At 47.2% G+C, this 23,764-nt stretch overlaps 2 protein-coding genes across 2 annotated transcripts in view; both read left to right on the top strand.

Annotated features, from left to right (window-relative positions):
* The window catches only part of LOC101934392 (deleted in malignant brain tumors 1 protein-like), a 278,680-nt gene that overhangs the window by 150,373 nt on the left and 104,543 nt on the right, over positions 1 to 23,764 (top strand).
* LOC135976158 (uncharacterized) lies at positions 4,331 to 22,121 on the top strand. The gene is made up of 4 exons (XM_065570756.1): positions 4,331 to 8,396; positions 19,629 to 19,655; positions 20,317 to 20,907; positions 21,500 to 22,121. The coding sequence occupies exons 1-4, from the start codon at positions 8,384 to 8,386 to the stop codon at positions 22,000 to 22,002; spliced, it is 1,134 nt and encodes a 377-aa protein (XP_065426828.1). The 5' UTR covers positions 4,331 to 8,383; the 3' UTR covers positions 22,003 to 22,121.

The following is a 23,764-nucleotide window of genomic DNA, read 5'->3' as shown; positions in this document are numbered from 1 at the left end:
GTATTGACAGGGCCAATTCGATCAGGGTGGATGTGGTCCACTCCCAATAATTGATGAGGAGGTGTCAATTCCAGGAGAGGGAAAGCTGCTTTTGTAGTGAGCCAGCCACTCCCAGTCCCTGTTCAAGCCCAAATTAATGGTGTTAAATTTGAAAATGAAGAAGAAGACATCAGGACATCAGGAATGGTAACATACCAAAGCCAGTAGGAGAACTCTTCAGTCTTCTATAGACATTCTATAACAGATTTAAAAGTAGCCATATTTGAACAAAAAAACTTCAGAAACAGACTTCAAAGAGAAACTGCAGAACTAAAATTCATTTGCAAATTTAACACTATTTCACTAGGAGGGTGGTGAAGCACTGGAATGGGTTACCTAGGGAGGTGGTGGAATCTCCATCCTTAGAGGTTTTTAAGGCCCGGCTTGACAAAGCCCTGGCTGGGATGATTTAGTTGGTGTTGGTCCTTCTTTGAGCAGGGGTTTGGACTAGATGACTTCCTGAGGTCTCTTCCAACCCTCATCTTCTATGATTCTATGACAGAGCTTCACACATTTTTTTCATTGTGATGCAGGTTTTCCAGAACTCAGACCCTACTTGACACTCTTTTCTGAACCCTTTCCAATTGGTCACCATCCCGTTTGAAGAGTGGACACCAGAGCTGGATACAACATCCAGTAATGGTCTCGCTAATGCCATATACCAAGGTGATACTACTTCCCTGATCCTTCTCAACATTATTCTCCAATGTATACAGCCTGGGATTGCAGTGGCCCTCCTAGCTACAGCACCGAGCAGAGAACTCATGTTCAGTTGGTTTCTACCATTGTTATACTTAAAGTACTGCACAGGATCTTTTCAGGGGGAATAAGGCAAAACGCCACATTTAGGTCTAGAAAAAGAGGGGATACTACACTAGACAGGGCAAATGTCTTTTCCTCTCTCTACTTCCCCCATGTCCATCCAATTTATCAATCACCACTTGTGTCCAAAAAAACTTTGGTTCCCAGTGCATCAGGTTTATTTTTTGTTAGGTTCTCTAATAGTCATTTTGTTGTTAATAGTTGTTATTAATACATTTGTATTGTTAGTTACATTTGCTTGTATTGTTAATTCCACACTTTCCTCTATGCACTCTGGTTCTATTTCCCCAAGCCCTGAAGGGTAGTTCTTGGGCCCCCATAACCTGTAAGACCTTGGCCCATAATTGTATGGCCCCATCTTTCAGGTCCACAGAAACCTCTGAGAACAACTGTTAAAAATAGGGAATTCTACAACCTTTTAGCAACTAAATGTTAGTTTAAGTCCAAATCAGCTTAACCTTGCATAACAACTGTGGTACTCCTACAAAATCTTATTTGTTGTGTGTGCTTAAGAAGGTCCTGACCTCAGTGACTTTTATTGTTTGATGGCTATCGCAGCATCAAACTTGGGCCTCATTTTGTTTGTCAATGTACCCAATTATTGTAATGGTAATGGTTTTGTTGTATTTCCAATTATTATAATTATAATTGTTTGCATTTGTGTTTGTTATATCTGGTGTTTAGTCAATTGTAATGGTTTTAGTTATATTCACCTGGTTATAATTGTTTGGTTTGTTTGCAACAAATACAAAAAATTTATATGGTGACCACTCAAGAATTGTTCTTAAAAGGTCAAAAGGGAAACAATGTAAATAAATCTCTAATAATTTTCATATGACTTTACATTGTGCCTCTTCATATAACCTTGTGGTGGGTCTACCCATGTGTGACCTCTGTTTTCATGGGATTTTGTATCAAAGCCTCATTTAAAAACTTTGCATTGCCCTTGGTATAATATTATAGCCCCTAAGGATAAAATAAAATAAAATAAAAATTTCTTTTTGCTAGCAGTAAAACAAAAGCTCTCCCCCCCCACACTCTTAATCAATTGCCCTGTTAAATAAATGAGGTGTGGATGAGCAAGGCATGAAAGGCAGCACCTCCAGACAGCCTCAACTGTTGGAGAGGGGCTGGGAGCCAGACCCAAGGACTATAAAACGTATCAAGTGGGCTCATTAAAGACAAGCAAACATACCGACGGCCTCGGGGGTTAGAAGCAAGCACCTTCTTTTGGAAACACCCTCTTTGCAGCATTGGGACAACACTCAAAAAAAAGCAGCACAAAAAAACAATGAACACAGACACAGATTTTGAATCTGGTACAGATCGGCATGAGAGGGAAGCTGCTATAAAAGTAAGGTGTCTTGCAGAGGACCCCGGGTTAGGGTCTATACAAAACCGAAGAAACATAATACAAAACAAAGCAAAACAGAACCGTCTCGAGCCCCCACCCACTGATCTGGGAAAATTAAACATCACCTTGGGCACTTCGCAAAGGCAATACTTGCCAACTTGCAAGCACTGACTCTGCGTATAGCAAAGAAAATATCTAATAAAAAGGCAAAAGGAACCAGCATTAATTTGGGAACACACCACAACCACCATTCAAAAGCATATGACCATGAGCAAATACCCACCCCAGAGTATGTTGGGCAAGTGTCCTTTGCCTCATTCAGATCATGCTCACGTATAGTACATAAATACTGTTATATTTATCAACCGAATCTGTAATCCTGCTTCTTCTCAAAGGCAAAACAGAAATGTTGATCTCCCGTGTCTGCCTTTTCTGCATGCTTATTGACAATTTTACCGTCCCTGCCATGCATAGGATCTAGGCCATTCCTAGGATTTCTGTATGTTCCTGATACATTACAAATACTACTTTTTACTGTAGTTACTCTTTTTGATCTGAGCAGTTAGCTAATTTTCAGGGCCAAGTGGGTTGTTTCTGATAGAAGGAGAGATTGAAGATTCTGTAGCTAAGTGGGCGAATGTGATCCTGTGATGTATAAGTGGGGGAATATCAAGTAAGAGGAGGAAAACAGTTATTAACATTACTGGATTTCTGCAACACAGTCCTGGTTATTTACAAAGCATGTACAAAGTCCCATCTCGCTGTACACAGCAGAAATCAAACAAAAGGAGAGAGTTTCGTTGCTCACAGTTCAAAGTCTCTTTCAGCTCACCCTGACCCCAAAGCTCTTTGCGTGTTTCAGAAGAACACATGATCAGCGATTCTCTGGCTGTGTCCGGGCTTCTTTGCTCCTTCTCTGCATCATTCTCTGTAACTTAAGACTAAGATAAAGATTCAGCATCAGCCCCATCGGTTGGTATTGGTGCTGTCTGCACTGATCACTAGAGCTTTCCCCTCCCCTCTGCCTGTTAAATGAAAATTTAAAACGATAACTCCTAGGCACCCAGGTACTCTGCCATCCACACAGGTGTCCTTGTCACTCTGCCTGCTCGAGTCCTATATTCACTCATGGAGACATCAGTCATAGTTGGATCTAGATTATCAGTGAGTTCAGGGTTCATGCCCTCTCGGTGAGGCCTATCTGTTGTGGACAGGCTGTCTGTAGAAGATAGCAGTTGCTGAGGTAAGCTGCATGCTCTTGCTTTTGGTATCAGCAAGGATAAGTTGTTCAGCTTTTAATGACCATGTAAAGTCCCCTCCAAAAAGGAGTAAGTTTGGGATTCTTTTCCAGGATGCTTTTTCCAGTTGTGTAGCCGCTGCTGCACCTTCTGTCCTTCCTGTACTGGCATTCCATTCTCCTCTCTCCTGGCATCTCGTTTCTGGCACGCTCCCTTCTAGCTCATCTTTTCCTCCACCTGCTGGAATGCTGTCCTCAGGCCACTGAGATACGGCCAGGGTTATACTACACAATTACTTCAGTATAACTACGTTGCTCAGGGCTGTGAAAAATCCGCACCCCTGAGTGACGTAGTTACACCGACCTCAACTCCCCATGTAGAAAGTGCTATGTTGGCAGGATAGCATCTCCCAAGGACATAGCTACTGCCTCTCATGGAGATGGAGTTAATAAGCCGACCAGAGCGCTCTCCCCTCGGCATACAGGGTCGGTCCTGGGGCCGGTTTTGTTTAATATCTTTATTAATGATCTGGAGGATGGTGTGGACTGCACTCTCAGCAAGTTTGCAGATGACACTAAACTGGGAGGCATGGTAGATACACTGGAGGGTAAGGATCGGATACAGAGGGACCTAGACAAATTAGAGGATTGGGCCAAAAAAAACCTGATGAGGTTCAACAAGGACAAGTGCAGAGTCCTGCACTTAGAACGGAAGCATCCTATGCACTGCTACAGACTAGGGACCGAATGGCTAGGTAGCAGTTCTGCAGAAAAGGACCTAGGGGTCACAGTGGACGAGAAGCTGGATATGAGTCAACAGTGTGCTGTTGTTGCCAAGAAGGCTAACGGCATTTTGGGCTGTATAAGTAGGGGCATTGCCAGCAGATCGAGGAACGGGATCGTTCCCCTTTATTCGACATTGGTGAGACCTCATCTGGAGTACTGTGTCCAGTTTTGGGCCCCACACTACAAGAAGGATGTGGAAAAATTGGAAAGAGTCCAGCAGAGGGCAACAAAAATGATTAGGGGCCTGGAGCACATGACTTATGAGGATAGGCTGAGGGAACTGGGATTGTTTAGTCTCCAGAAGAGAAGACTGAGGGGGGATTTGATAGCTGCTTTCAACTACCTGAAGTGGGGTTCCAAAGAGGATGGAGCTCGGCTGTTCTCAGTGGTGGCAGATGACAGAACAAGGAGCAATTGTCTCAAGTTGCAGTGGGGGAGGTCTAGGAAACACTATTTCATTAGGAGGGTGGTGAAGCACTGGAATGCGTTACCTTGGGAGGTGGTGGAATCTCCTTCCTTGGAGGTTTTTAAGGCCCGGCTTGACAAAGCCCTGGCTGGAATGATTTAGTTGGGAATTGGTCCTGCTTTAAGCAGGGGGTTAGACTAGATGACCTCCTGAGGTCCCTTCCAACCCTGATATTCTATGATACTTCAGTGTTTTCCAATCTGTGGTCTGTGAGCTCCGGGTGTCTGCAGACTATGCCTAAGGGGTCAACAAAAGGTTGTCGTTACCATAGAACTGTGGTTTTCAGCCTGTGGTCCATGAACCCCTGGGGGTCCACAGACTATGTCTGAAATTTCCAAAGGGGCCCCCACCTCCATTCGAAATATTTCAAGGTCCGCAAATGAAAAAAGGTTAATCCCCCCTGGCTTAGAGCGTCTTCATCAGAAGCGCTGATGCAAGTTTATAGTGTCGACCTGCCCTAAGACTCCAGTGTATCTCTAACCTGTACAGGTGCAGGGGGCCTGGCCAGTTCTTGCTGCTGAACATCAAGTCACTGGGAAGCCTGGGTTTGCAGGGTCCACAAATTATCCCAGAAGCAGAGTAAGGGATAGTTGATTGATGGCTGTGCTAAGATAACAAACGATATCTTCATTTCCCAGTCTTCTTGGTTTTCATCGACTCAGGCTGTAAGAATGGAACCAATGGTGTAATTTACTCTCTCCACTGCCCTTTTACCCACAGGATAGACAACACTGGTACTCACCTTGGTTATCTGGAGTTCTCAGCAAACCTCGTGTAGTAACCGTGATACAAATTCCTTCTCCTCATAACTGCAGACACAGCCTGGTAGGATGAATTGCAACCCTACCTGTTTCATCAATGCAGTCATAGCTGTTTCAGTCCTTTTACCTTTCAATCACTGCAGCACCACATGCTTTGGGAAAGTGTCATACACGGTCAGCAGCTACCAATTTCCAGCCGGTGTTGCTCATAATTGTTTTCAGCTTTGGGAAACTGGCCCACTGGCCCTCCCTGTCCCAGCTTCACCAGAATGGGCTGCTAGAAGGAGCCAGCCCTTTTCATCTGGCCTGCTGGGCCCTGACCTCTGTCTGCTCCCCATGCTTCTAGGTGACGAGGGACCAACTCTCGCTGATTCTGCCTGCAGCTGATTGTGGTAGACCGCTCAAGGCAACCCCTGGAGCCTGTGCCCAGCCATGCAGACAGCATGTGGTGCGCCCTGCAGAGCCATTGTCTGGTGCACTGGGACAGTCGGTTCCTTCCCCACGACACGATCATCCCGACATTTAAATGAGCTATGGGGAGAGATTGACTATGGGTGTCTGCCTGTTCCTGATGCACCAGGCCCTGGTAAAGCCTGGTGTTCTCATCTGTCTGTGCCCAATACAGCCTGATCTCAGGGCACCAGGCCCTGTCTGTGTGTCTGTGCCCAATGCCCACTGAGCTCAGGACGCCAGGCCCCATCTGTGTGTCTGTGCCCGATGCCCCCTGAGCTCAGGGCACCAGGACCTGTCTCCTCTCTCTGTGCCCAATGCCCCCGGAGCTCGGGGCACCAGGCCCCGTCTCTCTGTGCAGCAGCCAGCTCGGTCCCCAAGTAAATGATCATTACAGCTTCTAGTGTGTTGATAAGGTGCAGAACTGAGTGCAGCTGCATGATGGTGCCTTGCTTAATAGAAAGGAATGGGCTGGTTTACAGATACAGATACAGAGAGCTTCCCTCTAACCTTCCCAAATTCCCGCCCCGCTCTGTCCTGGCCCCTCAGTCCTGCCCCACCTGCTCCTTACGCTGTATAAACACCCTGCGGTAATATTACACAGCTAGACACGGAGACAGCAGCTGTGTCCAGACACGAGCCCTCTTGCACATTTCACAGGGGATGATGTTGGGGAACAACCACAGTATTCCCCCTTCTCTTTGCCTTAGTAGCATATTGACTTCTGAAAGATGTTTTTTTGCCATTTTCTGATTTTTTGTAATTCCTAAAAGCTTCCACAAGGTGTCACTGGCTCTCTACTCCTCGAAATGCTCCACTCTCACCCCCTCTGTAGTAGGGTGACCATATGTCCTATTTTGTCAGGGATAGTAGGGTTACCATACGTCCTCTTTTTCCCGGACATGTCCGGCTTTTCGGCAGTCAAACCCCCGTCCGGGGGGAATTGCCAAAAAGCCGAACATGGCCGGGAAAATGGCGGCTCTGCTCCTCCCCGACTCTTCGGCTCTGTTTAAGAGCCGGGCTGCCCGAGCGCTACCGGCTTCGGGCAGCCCCCGTGCCTCCAGACCCTGCCTCCCCAGCCGGGCACTTCCCCTCCCGGGTTCCGGCGGCGCAGGGTCTGGAGGCACGGGTGCTGCCCGAAGTCGGTAGCGCTCGGGCAGCCCGGCTCTTAAACAGAGCCGAAGAGTCGGGGAGGAGCAGAGCCGCCGCGGCTGGAGGCTCTGCTCCTCTTCGGCTCTGTTTAAGAGCCAGACTGCCCGAGCGCTACCGGCTTCGGGCAGCCCCGTGCCTCCAGACCCTGCGCCGCCGGAGCCCGGGAGGGGAAGTGCCCGGCTGGGGGCGCAGGGTCCGGAGGCATAGGGGCTGCCCAAAGCCCGAGCGCTACCGCCTTCACGGTTTGCCAGGCAGCCTCCAGACCCTGCGCCCCCGGCTGGGCGCTTCCCCTCCCGGGCTCCAGCTGCGCTGGGGAAGCGCCAGCTGGGGGCGCAGGGTCTGGAGGCTGCCCGGCAAACCCTGAAGCCGGTAGCGCTGGGGCAGCCCTTTCCCCCTGGCTGTGAGTGGGAGGGGGCGGAGTTAGGGCGGGGAATGGGCGGAGCTGGGGTGGGGCTAGGGGTGGGGAAATGGGCGGGGACAGGGCCCGTGGAGGGTCCTCTTTTTTTATTTTTCAGATATGGTAACCCTAAGGGACAGTCCCCTTTTTCAGCTCTCTTCTGGCCGTCCCTACTTTTTCACTAAAACTGGACATTTGCCCTGATTTGTGAAGGAAGCGCTGCCTTCAGAGCTGTCCCCCCGGGCAGCAGTCTCCGCTCTCCAACAGCGGTTAGTGGCAGTGCTCTAATATGTAAACGCTGATTTTTTCTGGTTAGCTGAGTTGCAGCTGCAGGCTGAAAGCAGCGTGATGGTCTCTTCCCAGCTCCAAGGTTTGCCTCGCTTTGGAGCCTGAGTGTTGAGACAGTGTGAAATAGGAAGGGTTTTTAATTGTACGTTTTGTTGTAGCTCAGAGTCTCCCTGAGCCAAAAAATCTGCCTGTCATAGAGGCAGAGAGCCGTGTTCAGATGCTGGGCTGGGCCAGTGTTCCGAGAAAGCCTTGTGAAGGAACACTTACAAATCAATTCTACCCTGGTGTTTCAGTAGTAGATTTACCAGGCCATAGAGATCTCTGGAGATTAACTTGGCCCATAGCAAGAAATTGGTTCAGCAAAATAGGGGCTGTCAGGAGCAGGGTGCCAGCCAGAGGAAGACTGATATGTATCCAAAACATCCCTACAAGGAGCACACACAGTTCATTCACACACATGTTCTCCTTTGTCAAGGGCTGGTTGTGTTACAAGTAAGGGTGGCAATACTACCATGCTACTCTTACTTCTTTGCTGCTGCTGGCGCGGGTGCTGTCTTCAGAGCCAGGCAGGCCAGCAAGCAGCTGATGCTCTCCATTGCCCAGCTGTGAAGGCAATGCTGCCACCAGTCACATGATGTTACCAGGTGATACTTTTGTTCCTTTTTTCGGGGGGGTGGGGGGGGTGGAGGGCTTGTGAATACCTGTGTCCTTAGAAGAATCAACAGTTGGTGTGTGGTCATTTTTTACTATAAAAATGTCTAGGAAACGTCTGTGTAATTGTAATGAAGACCTCCAAATACAGTTCAAGTTTTTAAAAAAAGACACGTCAACATTGGACAACAGCAAAGTTGTACGTGAGACATGTGGAGCACATTTCTCCATTGCTAGAAGCAGTCGTAATGACATTACCCAACACCTTCAAAGCAAGAAACACAGAGATGCTGATAAAAGTAAGTGTTTAACACCAAGTGTTTCAGGATTTTTTCTGAGGTAAGACACAGAAGCTAAAAAAGTTTTTGCCAGTGAGGGAGTGTTTGCTTACCACTCAGTGCGGCACAGACACAGTTTCCGGTCTAGTGACTGTACATCACAATTAATTAGGAAACTATACCAATCTAAGTTTTCATCTGCTCGCACAAAATCTGAGGCAATCACTTGCAACGTCTTAGTCCCTTTATCCATTGAAAAAATGCAGCCTGAGTGTTCCTTTATTACGCTTAGTGTGGATGCATCAAACAAAAAGGAGCAAAAACTATTTCCTGTTCTTATACGGTATTTTCTCCCACTGGGTGGAGTTTGCACAAAAATTACTGACTTTTCATCTCTACCCAGGGAACCATCAGATTTGCAGTGTGCATTCATCCAGCAAGTGATTGAGAAGTACTCTCTTAGTGACAAGATTGTTGGAATTTGTGCAGCCAACAGCAACATTAACTTTGGGGGTGCCAGACGTTGTGGGAAAAACAATTTGTCATGAAATCTCCAGGCCAAGTTAGGAAAAAAGATCTTCAGTATTGGGTGCAGTGCACATATTGTGCATAACTCCGAACTGATTGTCTGCCTTTAGATGTGGAGATCTTTGCTGGAAAGGTTTACAAATACTTTCATATCTACACAGTGCATGTTGAAGAGGTGAAAGACTTCTGTGGATTTATTGAAATTGAGTATACCAAATTACTAGAGCATGGCAGCACACGCTTCCTCTCATCGAGACCAGCAACACAGGATTTTCTCAATTTTGATGGGCTTAAAGCATATTTTCTTTCTCAAGATAAATGTCCAACACTGCTACAGAAACTCTTTGATGATCCTGCCACTCAACTGTGGCTTCTATTTGTCAGCAGACAAAACTGCCATGTTCCAAAACATAACGGAGATGATAGAGAAAAATGATGTGTCAGTGGCAGAAGTGGCACTGCAAATACATTCCCTGCACGTTAACTTATCAGAGAGGCTTGGAGAAAGATTTGTCACAACAGAAGTGAAGAACCTACTGCACACTCTTGTAGAATGCAGACAAATGAAAGAAAAGGAGTTTTACGATGTAGTTGACAATTTTTAAACAACGTGCCTGTCCTACTTAGAGCACTGGAGACCTGCCTTTGAGTGCACCGAAAAGATTGAGTGGGCTTTGCTAAGGAATATGCCGCAGTGGGAGCAACTGCAAGTCAGCCTCGCTGCATGCCACATCAGAATTCCCACCTGAAATATGTTGTATGAGAATCATCTCTGACAAGGGGTCCAGTGCAAAATCAATTGTCTCCAGTTGTCTTTCAGTCTGGAACCATCAGAGAACGCCCATCACCGAAAGGTGGCAGAAGATTTTTCGAGAGAGATTGACCGTAATGCAGTACAAAACGCAGATCTAACCAAGGCTGTGGAATTTGTGCTGTCTCTGCCTGGTACTACAGTCCCTGTTGAATGTGTCTTTTCAATTATTAATAAGGATGTGTGGTCTCCTGAAAAATCACATCTGAATATCTCCACCATGAAGGATGTCTTGTGTGTGCGAGTTAACTCTTCTCTAGACTGTACTGCATTCTATGACAAGTTGTACAGTTTTAGTCACAAAGCACAATACATCATACTTAGTACATAAAGTAGACACTCTATAAGCTGTATGAAAGGCATTCTTTTCAACTTGATATATATTTTGAAGCATATGAATTTGCCCTTGTAATTCACAGATTCTTGATTAATATGTATATCTCGCAACATGGTGGTTTTAACATACACACAGCTATCATTACCTTGAAAAAGTGGGTGTCCTGTCAGGGTAATTCCTTGTCCCCTACCCTCCCAGCAAACATTGTCACGAACAGTGACAACTTCTCCTGGCTTCAGTTTATGTATACACTGAAGCCGTGGAGGTTCTAACGGCCAAAATGTCCATTGATTCCCTATCCCCATCCTAATGTCGGGTGTTATTCCAGGAGCACTAACAACAAATTGGCTAGGTACGCCAGGTGGTCTAATCTCCCAGACATCATGGGGAATAATCCAGTACCACATTCATCCTCCCCATGGACCCAGCAGGGTTCGGTATGTGGGAGCCCACATCCCTCCTACCGGCCCATATGCTTGGGAGGAGCACTGTGTGTATACACAACTCCATCCTGAAAATCTCCAAGTATGTCTCCATGGCCACACATCAGATGGCATTTCTGAGGTATCTGTAAGGGCAGTAGGCTATGCCTCATGCTCCAGATCACTCCGAATGGCCATCAGCTGGTCATTCAGAAAACCTTGAATTCTGAACATGCCAAATCCCACTGCAATACCTTCCCAGCCTCAGTGATCTTCAATACCATCTCTGTCAACAGCTCCTGGTTATTAACTAAGGGTGGAAATAACATGTAATTCATCAACTCCAGCTTGCACCTGGGTCAGCTGTGCTCCAGAAATAAGACCAGTGGCCTTTTCTAGTTGCCCCAATTTCTCATCATGTTCTTGGCTCTTTAAAATATCCCAAATTGCTGCTGCACTATTAGCCCCATCCCATAGGGATCTGGTCAAGTCCTTCTCCTTTCTAGAGGAACTAACCCAGGCCCTCTGTTGTGCTAATCTAATGGCAGCTCCCTGTGAGCAATTTGGGATCTGGAAACTGGATAAGGGCAATGTAAATTTGACAGTCCCTAGTATAGTATTAATCACAGTCCATCGATATCCTAATACATCTCTCTTTGCCGTAGTACTATACCACATCTGTTGGTTGTACACCGTTATATACTTCTGGGAGGCATTAATATTAATGGCATGGGGGGGGGGGTATATTGCAATAGAGTACAGGTTACATTATCAGTCACTGGAATAATTTCAATACAGGTAAAATTTCCGGTGGCAGAACAAACTCTTTGGGTATTCATTAAATTATTCACTAATTGCGTGACTAAATAACAATAAGGGCCTCTTTCATCTAACACATTGCAAACTCCAGGAACAGCCATCATATTTACTTCACTATAGAACCCATAAATTTCAATGACAGATTATTGGGGTTCATTTGTAGTGATATCATGTACTTTTATCTTCTCTGACCAGTTTTTTTCCACTCAATTGTCTGCTTATATGGGATATCCTGAACCTTAAAAATAATTTTTTACCCAAACAATATTTAAATAAATCACTAAAGAGTGAAGGCCTTGGCCATTGGTTTTATCAAATCTATGGCATTGTCTGTATTTGGATGTATTACAGGGGTAATAGTGTAATGGAGGAGATGGCAGGGGCACTGGCAACAAGGTGCCTTTGGTACTTGTCTTTTAAAATCCAATTAGGGAGGGCAATACATGCTGAAGGACTTATCCAAAACAAAGGGCGCAGTCTGTAGAAGAAACCCCCAAATTCAATCAATACCACATTCCCAAGCATGGGTCCCACAAGTTTCTTCCTGCCAGTGTATAATTCTTTGTTTCTTCACCAGGGTCAGTTCTTAATGTCTTTTGTAGTCAGGAATCCCTAGACTTTGGTGGTTTCAATGAGCGAGTGCTTCCTCTTCTCTTTTCCTGAAACAGTCGTAATTCAGCATCATACAGGGGAGAGGTTACCAGCACATACTCTGTAATGGTTTTGCTTCTTCTAGAAAAATCCAAAGGCACAGTAGGTCTGTCAGTGGACAAGGAAGAGGTTACTAGCACTTCACCTTGTCCTTTTTCCCTGCTGTCCAGAAGGCACAGCAGAGCTAGGAGGAGAAATAGGCTAATCATCAGTAGGAGAATCCTCCCGAGGTGGAGGGTTCTTTTTTTCAGTGCAAAGCATGGGTCCAGGCAGGTAGTCCATGGCACTTCATGGCAGTGTTGGTGGTTAACAGGAATTGTAAAGGGCCCTTAGAGCATGGAGCCTGGGCAGTCTTTCGCTGATGGACCTTTACATAGATCCAGTCTCCTGGTTCCAAGGAGTGGCAGGGCTGCTAGGGTCTTTGGGTAGCGCTTCTTTACCTGTGAGAAAAGAAACCTAACACATTTCATTAATGTCTGGCAGTGGTTTGCAGATCTCATAGCTGCTTGGGTACATTCAGGCCCCCCCGCTTTTTCTTGGTTGTTAGCCAAGTCTTAGCTGTGAGCAGTGTCCTTGAACGGGGCCAGCATCTTATCTTTGGACTGAGCTTGCTAGCTTTTTTTTTCCCAGTTAATTCGTTCTGTTCTTTTTCCTTCTCCCCTTCTTGGCTTCTTTTAACCTACAAAGGAAACTTCCACTCTTCACTCATACCCCTTTTCCCAACAATGAACACATACACATTGCCATTATACAGTACATTAGTCTTATTATTCAATGTATGCCATGTACACCCTTCCAGTAAAATAACTTTATTACAGAGCTTTGGAGCAACAAGCCAGGACGAGCACACCCACTTTTGAGGAATTCACTCAATACAACCTCTGGTTTCCAATAGCTTTCCTCCCTCCCCAGCCCTCTGGCTAGAAATCTGAGGTAGCCAGAAGGATCCCATGTGCAATATGGGGACTGGGTTAACCTTTCATGTCCTTGCTTCCAAAGACTGTGGGTATGCAAATTTTAACAACAATTTTTTCAATTAAAAGATCTGGCCAATGAAATTTCTTTTTTTCTTACTTAAGCAAATGTATTAGACTTTAGTAAATCACATTTTCCTGATATTATCCAAACTCTTTATATTCCAAGTTGAATAAAACAAGTAGCTAATTTTTGATTTAACCGTTCTATTTAATTTTGAACTAGACTGTCCTATGAAAATATTAAACCCAACAATTCTGGCCACGAGACAAACACCACAAGACAGAACATAGAACACAGAACATAATTCCTATTGTGCCAGTAAATGCATGGTACATTCAATGCTGTTCAGCTGGCATCAGTTTTCTCTGATTATCTGAAAGACAAAAGAACAGAGGTCTACCCCTTCTGGGGCAGTCAGTCATTGCTTAAAATATTTCCTTTTTATACAAATACTCTTGTTGATTTCAGGCAAAACAGAGGAATTACCCCATATTTTCTTGTATTTGTTTCATAGGCAGCACAGGTTTCAATGTCTTCTATCTTTATCATTTAGGTAATTTGCATTAATACAGATGCTTTCTGGCTTGCTTCTGGATCCGAAGCTATCCACAACTTAAAGATTCTTACTTAAAAGGGGAAATAATTAACTTTCCCAGACTTTTGATTGCCTTTTATTTCTAACTCCTGCTTTCAAACACACAGTGATCTGAAAGAAAACACTACTTATAGTGCCCCTTAGAGCCTAATAGGATTTTAATTAAATAGCATGGTAGGTTTGCATTTCTTTTACCCCTGCTACAATATACACTGCACATGTACTGGGGAAAATGCACATTTCCTCCATAATTCAACTTCCACAACACTAGTCACATTAATTTCTACACAAGTTGTAACTGTTTCTTTTATGCTTACAAGATCTCCATGCACCCCTAGTAAAGTGACAGCTCAACCACACAGAGCCAGGGGCACTGTCCTTCTTTCTCTTTACCAGATCTTTTATCTGCTATTTTGTTACCCCAAAACAAATTCAAATCTTTTATTCTCCTGGCTTTGACTACCCTGCTGCAGCCACAACCTTTGGTCTTTATTTAAAACATTTCAAAGACACCAAGAACTTTCCTCTTTAGCATTTTACAAAGTTTAACTGCTTGATTCTCTCTAGCAACTACAGAATTAACTTCTCACTCTCTTTCCTTAAATCATTTGCTTGTCTCCCAAAACGACACCCAATCAACTCAGATTTTAACATTCCAATTATTGTCCTGGGGATTTGAAATCCCCATGCTTATAATTACTTACTCCTTTCCTTCCACTATGCCCTCAAAAGTTTCCAACCTGTTTCCAAATACTCTATCTGTTGCCTGCCCAATTGGGCCCGATCCTGCTTTTCTCACTGAAGCGTCCCTTCCATGAGCACCGGCTTGTTTCACTACCAATTTAGCTAGCACGGTGGGCTTCTCAACTAGCCCCCATCCATCCTGGTCTCTTCCCTTAAACATTCTTACTCACAAGGCTACCCGAGTCCTCCCTCATGAGGCTTGCCACCTGGGCAAAAACACATGGCCCATTGGTGTTTAACTATTAAATTTTCTCTTGTGGCAAACACACTGCTGTTACGGCATATGCTGAGCACAAATGGTCAAATTATGACAAGACTCTGAAGGACCGGTACTTGCTTAGCCAGTGCTTCCTTTTCTGCCTGGAAGTCCTGTCTCAAGGCTTGCAACTTGCTCTGGGCGTAGGTTTGAGTTGCTGCCTGATTATAATAAAATAATTGATGGAGATATCCCATCTCCTAGAACTGGAAGGGACCTTGAAAGGTCATTGAGTCCAGCCCCCTGCCTTCACTAGCAGGACCAAATACTGATTTTCCCCAGATCCCCAAGTGGCCTCCTCAAGGATTGAACTCACAACTCTGGGTTTAGCAGGCCAATGCTCAAACCACTGAGCTATCTCTCCCACCCCTATAGCTATATTCTTAATTGCTCAATTCTAGTTATCGAGTACACATCTCTTCCCTTTTCTCCAACTTCTCTATTGCCCAGTTCTGCTACGACTGGGGGTAGATCCACCTGACACCCTTCCCAGTCAACTGGGGTGGAGAGAGGAATGCTAAACCCCTCTCCGGTTCTCAGACTTACTGCAGCTGAGAATGGGCACACTTTTAATCATGCAATCCTCAACATATAACACCAACAATACCAAGCAAAGCAAACATAAAATAACAAGGGCAAAACAAATAGATGGTGTGCATTCTGCAGGGCTCCCCCTTTCTCAATTTTCCACCAAAACGTCCAGAGAAGGGGGAGAGGTGAACGGGAGATTATCCTGTGTACAGCTTGCCCAGAATCTCCAACTTGCTTCCGCTCTTGGGAGGGCTGTTCTTTTACACCCTGGGGTCTCCTGCGACGTCTCTTTCAGAGATTCCAGTCCAGGCCGGCTGCCTGTGGCTTCTTCAGTGTCACCAAACCACACCGGCTCCAAGGTCGCAAAGGCAGACTGTTGGATCTCCCTGGACAGTTAAGGTTTGCAAATGTAATCTCAGTCCTGTAACTTGTGTTGCCTTTGGTTTGCCTCTGTCTATATTTTTTCACAGCCAGCTGGGGCCGAAAGCAGTTTTCCTTTGTACTTGGCATGGTCTGCATTGATTCTTGACCTTGAATGCAGAGCAGCTCTCTCTTTATCTCTGGGCCAAGTTGAATTTCAAATTAACCCGTTCCTTTCCTCAATAGACAAATTGCTCCCATTGTGTGTCCGAGGCTTTTTTGGTGATTAAAAGCTCCTCTGAGATGTATGATCTTATCTAGATTGAAGGTACCTTCTAGTGGGCATTGTTTACATGGATTTTCATGCGTGTAAAGATTCCAATGTCTAAATACCTGCAGATTCTAGGACCATAATGTACATACATGTAATCTGCTGGGGTACACTTAGGGGGTGAGGGAGAATGCTTAGACTGCTCCCCACCCATTTTCCAATCACGCACAGGGAGAACACCCTGTCCACTAGTGGCTCATAAACTAAGGGCACTCACACAGGAGAGGTTAACGAGGATGGCCATGACCCTCCTACACCTCCCTTCAGCAAAGAGCATTGGCTAGTCTCAGAGAGACGGCGCCGCTTACTCTCATTGCTTCCAGTGAGATGATAAGATGTCAGGGGCTCACACGGAGAGAAAAAAGGAGGGGAGTTGGGTTCACACAATCCTAGACCCAGGCAGCTCCCTCGCCAGACGATGCCAGCCAGAGGCAGCCTACCGTGGGTCTGATCCTTTACCGATCCTCTAGGCGGAGTCACCAGACTTGCTTTAGAATATTTCTGGTCACGAGCCGACAGCTTCACAGAATACTCTGGGCGTCTTCTTGTGACTCACATTCACACTAGTGTACACACGCACACACACACACACACACACACACCCCAAGGCCTCTATTTCTAAATACGATGATGCATCAGTTTTCTCCTCTTTTTATCTTTTTTCCTCCTTTTATTATTTTAACCTGAGGCTGTCACCACCACCCCCTGTCCAGACTGAACACATCTGTGTTCTTCTCTGAGGGCATTACCACAACCCCTCTGCACTGGTGCATTAACCTAATGCATTTCCATTATGCATTAACCTTATTGGGGGCGGCCAAACTACAGTCCCCAGTACCGCATACAACTGCTTTTATTGAGGGTGGCAAACTAAGTCCTCAGTACCACTTCAAGCCAACCTTATTGGGAGCGGCAAAACAGTTCCCCAGTACCGCTCTGCATCTGATCTTGCTGCATAGTCAATAAGTTCGGATGGTGTAAGCCCAACAGGGACAGACGGCCCCACGGACAGTCCTCCTTTGACACCCCAATAGAGATTTCAAAAGGTCTCCTACCTCTATTGTGGCGCCATGGGGTTCGAAGGGGAATGGTCCGCAGCAGTTGCAGCTGTCTCAGCGGGCATTGCCATCCCGGATGAGCCCTCAAATTGTCGGAGAAAAACAGAGTTCTCACTCTCTTTTTGGGTGCAGCAAAGTCAGATACTTTATTCTCAAGCAATTGCATAGAGGGAGAGAGTGCACTAGGACACAGGGTTTCCCCTTCCTAGGCAGGTCTCTCTCTAGGTAAACAATTACAGCAAGCATTTATACCTTTTGCTACATACAGTAATGAGAAACAGCTGCATTTTGTTTATACATAGATCATCCTGATATCTTATTTTTCACCTTTATTTAGACTCTAGTCTACATTCCATACTTATCTACACAAGATCGCAAAAACTTCTCACAGAGTTCTTTCCCACTCGCCTCACACAATCCTTGCTTCTACAAATCTCGTGTTATTAGGGTTACAGCTAGCCTGACTCTTGCTCACAGAAGAGACTGTTTGCATTGAAATCCCCTTCAAATCCCTGTCAGTTCTTGCTCTACTTCCACACTTACACTGAGTTTTTCTTCTATGTCCGTCACCGAGAAGTCTTCCCAGGCCTTTTTCTTTCATGCACACTAGGTTCTTCTTTTCTTTACAGCACTCTGTGATTGCCTTCTCAGGGCAGTTTTATCAGACACACCTGACTCCTGGCTCTGGGCCCTTTTCTCCTTGCAGTTCCTCTCTGCCCAGTCCCGCATACACTCTCTTGTTCACACTCCCTTATCTCCCACACACACTCCCTTGTTCACACTCTCTCTAATTGCGTGATGGAATATTGCAAAGCTTGGAGGTTCATACAAGTGGTAACTGAAAAGGTTAAAAAGCTTGCAAAGGTTACAAAACTTAAAAGGCTATGATAACAATAACTAAAGTTACAAAGTCTGCAAAAAGGTTACAGAACTTAATGATTGAAGTTACAGATCTTACATTTGAGCAGAGGCTTTACATAACACCATCAGTCTTGGTCACATGTGACCTGGGAGCTGAATTATTTTTCTGGATGATAGCTGGAGCTGTTCATCCTTTTTCTCCACCCAATTTGATGTGAACATGGTCACGGTGTTCCAGACTCGGCAGGTCTCAAACAGAGTCAAGCCTCTTGTAAAGGTGTTTGTCGTGTAGGGGCCAGCTGCCCACACTAGTGCGGGGAATGTTGTTTGCCTGCCCTCTGCCCATACCAGGAGAGAGGGGAGGGGTAAAGGAATAGTTGGGACCCTGGGACTGAGAGGGCCTCTGGCCAATCAGAGAACTCCAGATTAGGACCAATCGCTAGTAGCCAGCACCCCAAGTCAGTCTGATTGACCGCCCCAGCTCACCCCCACTCCGCCTTCTCCCCTGAGCACACTGGTGCCGCTACACTTCTCCCGCCTCCCAGGCTTGTGGCGCCAATCAGCTGTTTGGCACTGCAAGCCTGGGAAGGGAAGAGAATTAGAGCGGGGGCAGTGTGCTCAGGGGAGGAGGCTGAGCGGAGATGAGCTGGGGCGGGGAGCGGTTCTCCTGCACGCCCACCCCCGTTACTTGCTGCAGGCAGCACTCCCTGTGCCCCCACTCACCTCCACTCCATTTCCTCCCCTGAGCACGTTTTTTGGCGCCCTTAACCACTTGGCTCCCTAGGTGGCTGCCTAGTTCACCTAGTGGTTGCACCGGGCCTACCTGAGCAACATAAGTTATACCTCATCATGTGATAGTGTAGACATAGCCTAAGCTAGTTTCATGTTTTTCAAGTTGCCCCGCCTTTGGTTCTGTTGTTTGACTAATTCAGACTGGTTTGCTATTTGAATAGCTGTGGCTAGAGTTAAATCTCTCTTCAGTTGTAGCTGTTGTGAAAGGATTTTATCTGTCAACCCAATAACCAGCTTGTCTGTTTTATTTTCAAACTTTGCATTCCCAAAATCACAGTTTTCAGCCCATATATGCGGAGATCAGCTTTAAATAAGGTATTTTACACACATCATCGCCTAGTGGCTGAACAGTATAATATACTTTTGCATCCAATTACAGGACGAGTGGTGTTGTCACACTCCAGGGTGGGGGGACACTAGCCCCAGCCAGGCCTGAGGGGAGCAGGGTGTGTGGCACCTTCAGCGGTGCAGGCAGTGTGAAAGCAGGTGGCTCGGTTTGGAAGGGCTGGTGCAGTGTCACTGGTTCTGACATTGCTCACCAGGTCTTCTCTTTTGCCAGCTACTTAAGACTTCTCTGCACTTGAAACATTACAGTGGCACAGTGGCAGCTCGGCAGCTGTAGCGCGTCCGTATAGATGCTACCAGTGCTGACAGAAGGGACTCTCCCATCAGTGTAGGCAATCCACCTCCCTGAGAGTCAGTAGCCTGGGTCAGTGAAATACGACGTGCCGCTCAGACCTTTTCCCCCAGTGCATCAAGAGAGGCAGGGGAGAGCTCATTCAGGCCACTGCTTACATCAGCCAGTGTTTGGAGAGCCCTGAAATGTCCAGCCATGGAGATAGAGACTTACCTCATGTCTTTGCTTTCTTTCAGCTTCCATGACAGGATTCTCCATGGCAGGTAAATACGAACATAGACAGAGGGTTGGGGTCTGTCTGTGTGTGCAGGATACATGCTGCAGTGTGCAGCTAACTCATAAATTGGAGTGAGGAAGGACAAAGAAGAGATTATTTAATCTAGTGGTTCAAATATAGAGCTGGTGACCTGGGTTCAAATCCTGCCTCCATCAAACTCACCCTGTGGTCTCAGCCTGCATTTCCACACTACGTGCTTCAGTTTCCCCACCCGTGAGTCGCAGAGCACAGGGCATCCTGGATTTCAGGTGCCAGTCAAAATACCCAGGCCACCCAGCATCTCAAGGGCTCACCCTTGCCTAGTAAATCTGAGGCCTGGTCTACACTACGGGTTTAGGTCGACTTTAGCAGCGTTAAACCGAATTAAGCCTGGACACGTCCACACAACGAAGACCTTTCTTTCGACTTAAAGGGTCCTTTAAACCGGTTTCTTTACACCACCTCTGACGAGGGGATTAGCGATAAAACTGGTCTTTGCGGGTCGGAATTGGGGTAGTGTGGACGGAATTCGACGTTATTGGCCTCCGGGAGCTATCCCACAGTGCTTCATTGTGACCGCTCTAGACAGCGCTCTCAACTCAGATGCACTGACCAGGTAGACAGAAAAAGACCCGCGAAGGTTTGAATTTCATTTCCTGTTTGCCCAGCGTGGAGAGCACAGGTGACCCCGCAGAGCTCATCAGCACAGGTAACCGTGATGGAGTCCTCCCAGGATCGCAAAAGAGCTCCAGCATGGACCGAACGGGAGGTACGAGATCTGCTCGCCATATGGGGAGATGAAGCAGTGATAGCTGAACTCCGTAGCAGTAAAAGAAATGGAAAAGTATTAGAAAAGATCTCCAAGGCCATGAAGGACCGAGGCCATAACAGGGACACGCAGCAGTGCCGCGTGAAAATTAAGGAGCTACGGCAAGCTTACCACAAAGCCAGAGAAGCAAACGGAAGGTCCGGGGCAGAGCCGCAAACTTGCCGCTACTACGCGGAGCTGCATGCGATCCTAGGGGGTGCAGCCACCACTACCCCAACCGTGTGCTATGACTCTCTCACTGGAGAAACACACAGGGAAGACGGTTCGGGGAACGAGGAAGATGACGATGGAGGTACTGTAGGTAGCTCACAGCAGCAAGGAAGCGGAGAAACCGGTTTCCCCAACAGCCAGGATATGTTTGTGACCCTGGACCTGGAACCAGTAACCCCCGAACTCACCCAAGACCCTCAGGGCACACAGGAGACCTCTGGTGAGTGTAACTTTGTAACTATTTGTAAACATTACAAAAAAAAAGCAAGCGTGTTTAATGATTACTTTGCCCTGGCAATCGCGGCCAGTACATCTACTGGAAAAGTCTGTTAACGTGTATGGGGATGGAGCGGAAATCCTCCAGGGACATCTCCAGAAAGCTCTCCTGGTTGAAATGGGGTGATTTTATTAAGGGCACATTCAGAGGCGCCCGTTCCTGCTCTTCTGACCAGAAATGTTCCCCGCTGTTAACCACGCGGTGGGGGGAGGGGTGAAGTGATCATCCCAGAGAATCGTGTGTGTGTGTGGGGGGGGGTTACTTGTGTTTGTGCCGCATGTTAACCGGGAAACCGCAGCCCCCTCCTTTTACATTGAAACCCCATTTTAAATGGACAACCCAATTCATCCTTGATATGGGAAATGCGCTGCTGTTTGCAACCTTTCCCGCATGTTAAGAAGGTTAAAAAAGCCAAAACACTGTGGCCTACGATGGCTTTCTGCAAGCCGAAATATGCGACCTTGTAATGAAAGAGTGTACCCATTGTTCTCTAAAATGTGTCTTTTTTAACCACCTCTCCCTTCTCCTCCACCAGCTGCAAATGTTTCTCTTTCGCAGAGGCTCGTGAACATTAGAAAGAGAAAACGTAGGACGAGGGACGAGATGTTCACGGAGCTGCAGATGTCCGCCCAGGCTGATAGAGCACAGCAGAATGCGTGGAGGCAGTCAATGTCGGAGATGAGAAAAGCCCAATATGAACGAGAGGAGAGGTGGCGGGCTGAATCGCGGGAAGAACAGAGCAAGTGGCGGGCTGAAGACGATAGGTGGCGTCAGCTTGCAGACAGACGGCAAGAGGCAATGCTCCGTCTGCTGGAGCATCAAAGTGATATGCTCGAGCGTATGGTTGAGTTGCAGGAAAGGCAGCAGGAGCAGAGACCGCCGCTACAGCCCCTGTGTAACCAACAGCCCTCCTCCCCAAGTTCCATAGCCTCCTCACCAAGACGCCCAAGAACACGGTGGGGGGGCCTCCGTCCACCCAGTCACTCCACCCCAGATGATCACCCAAGCATCAGAAGGCTGGCCTTCAATAAGAGTTAAAGTTTTAAAATGCAGTGTGTCCTTTTCCATCCCTCCTCCCCCACCCATCCCAGGCTACCTTGGCAATTATCCCCCTACCTCTGTAAGGAACTAATAAAGAATGCATGAATGTGAAAAAACAATGACTTTATTGCCTCTGCAAGCGGGAGGGAAGGGTGGGGTGGGGTGGTTGGTTTACAGGGAAGTAGAGTGAACCGGGTCGGGGGGGGGTGGGTTCGAGGGTTCATCAAGGAGAAACAAACAGAAGTTTCACACAGTAGCCTGGCCAGTCACAAAACTCGTTTTCAAAGCTTCTCTGATGCGCACCGCGCCCTGCTGTGCTCCTCTAACCGCCCTGGTGTCTGGCTGCGCGTAATCAGCGGCCAGGCGAGTTGCCTCAACCTCCCACCCCGCCATAAATGTCTCCCCCTTACTCTCACAGATATTGTGGAGCGCACAGCAAGCAGCAATAACAATGGGGATATTCTTTTCGCTGAGGTCTGAGCGAGTCAGTAAGCTGCGCCAGCGCGCTTTTAAACGTCCAAATGCACATTCCACCACCATTCGGCATTTGCTCAGCCTGTAGTTGAACAGGTCCTGACTCCTGTCCAGGCTGCCTGTGTACGGCTTCATGAGCCATGGCATTAAGGGGTAGGCTGGGTCCCCAAGGATCACGATAGGCATTTCAACATCCCCAATGGTCACTTTCTGGTCCGGGAAGAAAGTCCCTTCCTCCAGCTTTCGAAACAGACCAGAGTTCCGGAAGACGCGAGCATCATGTACCTTTCCCGGCCATCCCATGTTGATGTTGGTGAAACGTCCCTTGTGATCCACCAGGGCTTGCAGCAGCATTGAAAAGTACCCCTTGCGGTTTACGTAGTCGGTGGCTTGGTGCTCCGGTGACAAGATAGGGATATGGGTTCCGTCTATGGCCCCGCCACAGTTTGGGAATCCCATTTCAGCAAAACCATCCACTATTGACTGCACGTTTCCCAGAGTCACTACCCTTGCTATCACCAGGTCTTTCATTGCCCTGGCAAATTGGATCACAGCAGCCCCCACCGTAGATTTGCCCACTCCAAATTGATTCCCGACTGACCGGTAGCTGTCTGGCGTTGCAAGCTTCCACAGGGCTATCGCCACTCGCTTCTCAACTGTGAGGGCTGCTCTCATCTTGGTATCCTGGCGTTTCAGGGCAGGGGAAAGCAAGTCACAAAGTTCCATGAAAGTGGCCTTACGCATGCGAAAGTTTCGCAGCCACTGGGAATCGTCCCATACCTGCAGCACGATGCGATCCCACCAGTCTGTGCTTGTTTCCCGGGCCCAGAATCGGCGTTCCACGGCATGAACCTGCCCCAGTGACACCATGATTTCCACATTGCTGGGGCCTGTGCCTTGTGAGAGGTCTATGTCCATGTCAATTTCCTCATCACTCTCGTCGCCGCGCTGCAATCGCCTCCTCGCCTGGTCCGGGTTTCGCCTTGGCATGTTCTGGCTCTGCATATACTCCAGGACAATGCGCGTGGTGTTCATAGTGCTCATAATTGCCGCGGTGATCTGAGCGGGCTCCATGATCCCAGTGCTAGCTATGGCGCCTGGTCAGAAAAAAGGTGCGAAAGTAGTATCTGATGGACCAGGAGAAGGAGGGCGGGAAGGAGGGAGGGAGGGAGGGCCGAGTGACGACATGGCGTACAGGTACAGGAACAGGGAGAAACACAAACAACTGTCACACAGAATGGTCCCCCCAAAGATTAAACTGGAAACCCTGGGCTTAGCAGGCCAT

The sequence above is a fragment of the Chrysemys picta genome, chromosome 17 (assembly GCF_011386835.1).
Source record: "Chrysemys picta bellii isolate R12L10 chromosome 17, ASM1138683v2, whole genome shotgun sequence".
NCBI classification, from domain to species: domain Eukaryota; kingdom Metazoa; phylum Chordata; order Testudines; family Emydidae; genus Chrysemys; species Chrysemys picta.
Note: the sequence above shows the minus strand (reverse complement) of the source record. Positions and strands in the feature narration are given on the sequence as shown.

Coding starts and splice junctions, on each gene's coding strand:
- LOC135976158 (XM_065570756.1), top strand. Junction 19,656..20,316: donor GACAGGATTCTCCATGGCAG/GTAAATACGAAC, acceptor CTGTTTGCCCAG/CGTGGAGAGCACAGGTGACC. Junction 20,908..21,499: donor GGGCACACAGGAGACCTCTG/GTGAGTGTAACT, acceptor CTCCTCCACCAG/CTGCAAATGTTTCTCTTTCG.